Raw genomic sequence first — 6,000 nt, 5'->3', positions numbered from 1 at the left:
TAGCGACAACTTGCATGCAGTTAAAAACACTACACATCATTATTACAGGAACTACATCTGAATTTTGAAAAACTCAATCAGCTCAAAGGATTTAAACGTTTTTTCAAATATTTCAGTTCCACCATATATTTCATTTAAACTTAAAATAGCAAATTATGTAATCAGAATGAATAATGAATTACTCAGCAGAAAAGACATTTATTGTATACACTTAAATTTACAATGGCCTGTGGGTTCCCACCACAACCAAATTTCCAGTGACAACTTCACTTCAAGAAGGTCTTCTGTCCAACATTTCACACTTCCAATGTTGTCAGGACATATATAAGAAACATATACATTTGCACGATTAACAACATTTTAAAACAAATGTTTCTGCATTCAAAATAATACAACTTTGATGATTATAATTTGCGAGAAACACACTCGCTTGTGATTCAACAGGCTTACTTCAGCCTTGTCCTCTCTTAAACTGGTTTCTTGCAGTCTTCTTTCACATGCTCTCTCACCCAGGCCCTCCCGTTTCCCAGCTTCTTCACTCGCACTTCGCTCAGATCATTCTCTTCTTTAGCAGTAATTTGTTTGGCCTTGATGAGTCGAGTACTTATTTGTGGGATTCTGAATATGTAACATGAAACATTAAAATAAACACAATGTCTATAATCAAAATGTCAGGAAATCAATTACTATTCAAAAGTTATCAATCAAATGATCACTCTTAGGTGCATATGTGGTCTGTGCAATAATTGAGTGAACTGATGCCATCTGGCAACCTTGACTTGGACTATAGCCCCGCCACCAGCAGCGCTAGTTGCCCGAGACCCAATGTACTCTCTATGCTTGGCAGATCGTCGAGCTGTGCGTATGGTGCCAGTTATGTTAGTCTCTGTTGTTCTTGTTTTTACTGCTTGCAGAAAATAGTAATTGACAAAATCACAGAGCAACAAATCAACATCAAGTTTTTGGTAAACTTTGGTAAGAGTTGTCATGAAATTACTGAAATGTTGACAGCCTTTTACGGTGATAATGGTCTGAAGAAAGCATCCTTTTTCAAGTGGATTAAGCATTTTAACGGTGGCCGACAAGACGCCACGGATGATCTTCAACCACCAGTGATAACAGCAACATTAATCGTGGGCAGTCCCGTGTCCTTATCCAATGTTGAAAACTGCCCAAATGATAGCTGATGAACTGAATTAAGGAAAGTCAAACTTGTCAAGGCATAGTATCAAATCTTGGAGGAAGTCTGAGTTTCTGATAGTTACTCACAAAATACTCAATAATTTCATAATATTTCAAGAGAATGATCCCTTATAATTGATTACAAGGCTTCAATTTACATCTAGTGTCACAAAGGCTCTTTAAACAGAATGGCTTGGAAATACGGCGTGTGGGCAATCTCCAGCTGTTACGTATTTGGTTATTTTTGTGTTCTGCAGGCCATTGCCAGGGAGTGGAGAGCAGGCAGTAAAATTACCGTACTCAATTCTGCTCACCATCTAATGTGGCAATCAAAATCCAACTTTGTGAGGGTCCCATATACTCTTAACAAATGTTAAATGTAGCCTATCCAATGAAAGATATCATTTCTCTTGGAACTTATCATCACATTTACCCAGTACTCTTCTAATAAATCCTGATTTTCTATTAGCCCGTCCACATATGGATAACGGATACCACAGTAAACCACTGCATGGTTGGCAAATAAGCACATCCTACTAGTGACTACGAAGTCAATGTTAAAGTAAAGTAGGACTACAAAAGGTCTGGCGACACTTCCCTGGGAAACACCTGAAGTAACTTCTGCTGCATTTGAGCTATCTCCATCTATGACTACTCTTTAAAAACCACCATTCAAAAAGTCCAACCCAGTCCCGAGTAATCCAGCCTAGGATTTATTTTTTTATGTCATAATCATGTATCTTTGTGAATAGCTATCCTTGATACACTTTGTCGATGCCTTTCTTAAAATCTAGAAAAACGGCATCGACTGGAATATTGCTCTCTCCCGAAGCAGGAATATCAAGAACAAAAAGCGAAGTTCTGTCTTGAAGGATATATCCTTTCGGAAACGGTGCTGATTTTTTAATAATAACTCCTGACTGTCGTGGTTCTCACAATTGAACTAGTAATTATATGTTCCACAATCTTGCACAAAAAAGATCACACGGAAACAGGTCTGTAATTGATTGGCTCCTCCTGGGTTCACTTTTAAATTTCGGTGTTACGGTAGCCGTTTTCCAATCTCTAAGAATATTGCGATCTTCTGGCAAATTCTAATGCTCGATTTCCAGAAATAGTGCAATTCCCATTGCTAGATCATCGAATATACGAGCAGGTGTTTGATCAGGCCCGGAGGATTTATTAGGCTAGCATCATCGAGGGGGTAATTTGTTTGAAAAAGACTGCTTTTACTGTCTTCAGTTGAGTATTCTTGGTATGCGCTAACATGTGTAGGCACGCAAAAATTATATAGTTTATCTCCTATTTCATTATTTTCTTTGGCTTTTGTGGCATGATTTTAAATTTGATGGTTAAATACCCTTTTCAGCACAGACATATAACTGACGTGTTCACGAAATTATACAGGTGGTAAATGCGTTCGTCAAACTTAAATGCGTATTTCTTAAAGATTTAATAATTTCCGTATTGATAATGGAACTCATCATTGGTAGAATTACTATAGTTGAACCAACTTTGGTCAATGCGTCATTGAAAATTAATAGAAACGCTGACTTTAACCAGAGTTTTTCCAAATAAATCGTTTTAATAAAAAACGCATCATCAGGTGATCAAAACATATTAAAATTTAAGTATGATTATTCACAAACGGTTCTTGCCATTTGTTTCTCTACACCTCGTCATGAGTAGGGGAAATTATATAAATTACCAATGAACTGTTTATCAATACAACCAAGGGTGAGCGTAATTCCTGTTTTTGCTGGGGATTAGCTCAACTGAAGCTTCGAAAGTATGCCATTGTAGAAGCCTGCCCCCCTCCACTCCACTCTCGTCGTGGTTGGTGTGCTGCAACGACAATGTAACACATCATCGCTGAGTCTCGCAGACACCGCGCACCTAAAACGGGTGAAAATCATTTGAGACCAGTTTTATCGTCGGCGCCAAGTAATTCTCTGTAGTAAGGGAGGAACAGAAGCTTTGTTTGAGCATTTCATCTATAGTGTACATGTATGAGCTTGTTAATCCTTGCGTTCGGTCGACGTGGAGTGGTTGTTAAGTAGAACTCAAGGGAGTGTGAGAGGCTTCCATAAACCTCTTAAAATTTTCTGATTTAACGGGTTTTGTATTATTCTTCATTTTATTCACAGATACATACCACAGCATGACTATTTTAGCTCTTTCCATTCTGCTAACTTTGAACCTCTTCGTCGGCCTTCATGGCAACGACGTCAGAGAATCTACGAACATCGAGACACCAGACATTTTAAACCAGGAAGAAAACATGGACGTTAGAGTTGCCGATTATGAAGATTATGTCGAGGAGGCGGTTGGTGGAATGATGATAGATACCGTTAGCCTCAGCCCTCGCGATATGTTGGCAGAAGATGCCAAAAGGGCCCGAAAACCACCCCCCGCGAAAATATTCATGCTCCATTTCGAGAACCAGGTAAGTAGATGCAAGTGATGTGATGATTACCATAAGTTCACTTTTTCTTTTCCCATTATTTAGCGCCCATAATATAGTGCCTTAGGACTTTTGATACGTCTTTCCTTATCTTCTGTATTTTATATGTAACGACGTAGTGATAAGGACTCCTAGAAATAATTGGTCTTATCCCTATCTTGAGGTAGGTTTTTAAGGGAAGCGTTAATTTTATGAAATCAGAAGGGGTTCAATATGCTTATGTTACAAATGTTGTCTCTCAGCAAATTTTCCCTGGCAAATGTTTTGCATATTTTAAGCATTACCTTTGTAAAATCCGGTATCATGAATGAAATCTCTGCAGCCAAGTGGCAATCCATCAGGAGCCAACCAAATCCTTCATTAAAGCATAAATTCTTCCTGGGGTGTTAAATTTTCATGCATCCTCATATTTTCCTGCTATTCACACCATGAGTTGCCCAAAAATTGTCCACGTTCATTAAACACATACTTAAGTATATATTTTATTGGTAATCATCCAATTTAAGTGTATTAATAATTCCAATCTAATGGATACATCTTCTTGAATTTTAATCTGGGTACACTTCATGTGATAATGATTTATTTTCCCCTAGGCTGTCTGAAACATTGAAAGTATTTCTTATTTTGCCAGGTATTGATTTACATAATAGAACATTTTATTTTTTAATAGGTTGTACAGTTTTTTTGTCAAAACAGGTACTTATGTGTCATATTTATTTCATGTAGAAGATTAGTGGATAACCTTAAGCCCATTGCTTCGGGGCCATGAGCAGTTTCTGTTTTCTGACAAATTGCTGGTGCAGGTCATTACAGCTCCTTGCATAGTGACTATGGTAATCGTGATTGTACTTGTACTGAGAAAGATTACCCTTTACATGTAAGATGACATAACATGATGAGATAATCCGAGAGAGAGATCATTAAGGTTACTTAAAGACCATGAGCAGAACCTAGTGACATAATCATCCCAAAACTATTGTTAATTTTTACTTGAAGGAAAATTTTGGGCATTTCACTAATGCATGCCACTTTCAAAAGAACTGTGCCCCTCAGGAGACTGTGCTGAGGGAGACCACAGGGTTTGGGTTACTTTTGTATTAGGTTCACTGTGTAAAGGATTCTGCAAGTAGTTGTTGTGGTTGACTGTGGGTGTTTGTAAGAAGTGCACTCCCTAGACTATATAAGATCAGTGACTTCAAGCAATTCAAGGGGAGACTATTTATGGCATCTTCCAACCCAATCTAAAATTCTTTCGAATATTTGGTCATTGAGCAGAAATGTTTTCAAAGACAGTCAAGAAGGATTCGCTGTGATTAGTATACACTATCAACCGCACGCACAAATATTTGATATAATAGGCCCATTCCTTTCCAAATAACCTCAAAAATTAGCTGGCATTAAAGTGATTCCATCCTCTCCTTTATTCACATGTGCTCGCCAAAATGAATCCTACTGAAGATTTTGTTTTTAATTTTTTGTCGTATCGATTTCAGGGGTCGCTGCTGTTAAACTTCCTAGCCTTCCTGGGGGCTGTGGTCGAGCTAACCTTCTTGCTGGTCATTTATACATTTGTTATAATCCTCGGAATGGAGTACATAAATGATTTCTATATTCGCTAATTTTGAAAAAACAATGTATCTTTATTTAACCACAAAGCCACTGTATTTTAACTGTTGATGTCGACTGCTTGACAAAACTGCTTGTTTGGAATAAAAATCCATTTGAACTTGAAAAAGATTTTTATTTCAAAATTTTACATTAGATTATCTAAACTAGGTATTGCCAAATGATGAAGGAATTGCTGGTAAGAGGTACCATTTACGATTGCTAATGATTCAAGAATAGGCACTCATTAGATTGAAAAAAAGGATCTACTCAGCAACAGTGTTGGTATCTTTTCACCACAGTGAAGAAGTCACTATCAGCTTCAGGAGAAAATATTTGGTCAGGGTTTCAGTATCCATTGCATTTAGGAACCTAACTGATTGTGAGGAAAATTGGCACATTCAGGTAGAGGAAGGGCTGCTATAAATTCAATTTGCAATTCAGAAATTTCATAATTTATTCATAGGCTCTCAGTAATGACCAGTCGGATCATAAACCCTCACCTCTTATACTGAAAAAAAGTTGCAAATTAGAATCCAGATCCATAGCCAAGTATGCCAAGTCCATATATATATACATATATGATTGTATACAAATATATGTATATTGCCATATATTATATATTGCCATTAAAATACGTTAATAATATCATCTCCCTATATCCTATTCAACCAACAGTTGCATAAAATGTAATATAATTAAGGTAATCAAAAAATATAATAAGTGAATGCATAATTCTCTTTTTACCA

General features: G+C 37.0%; 1 protein-coding gene across 1 annotated transcript in view; it reads right to left on the bottom strand.

Annotated features, from left to right (window-relative positions):
• Positions 1-586: 586 nt before the first annotated feature.
• Positions 587-6,000, bottom strand: part of LOC139685629 (PC4 and SFRS1-interacting protein-like) — a 32,369-nt gene continuing 26,955 nt past the window's right edge. Inside the window, exon 14 of the mRNA XM_071582564.1 lies at positions 587-618. Within this exon, the coding sequence (XP_071438665.1) occupies positions 605-618 (14 nt within the window). The 3' untranslated portion in view covers positions 587-604. The remainder of the gene's footprint in view (positions 619-6,000) is intronic.

The sequence above is a fragment of the Hetaerina americana genome, unplaced genomic scaffold (assembly GCF_022747635.1).
Source record: "Hetaerina americana unplaced genomic scaffold, ioHetAmer1.1.p SCAF_12, whole genome shotgun sequence".
Taxonomy (NCBI): domain Eukaryota; kingdom Metazoa; phylum Arthropoda; class Insecta; order Odonata; family Calopterygidae; genus Hetaerina; species Hetaerina americana.
Note: the sequence above shows the minus strand (reverse complement) of the source record. Positions and strands in the feature narration are given on the sequence as shown.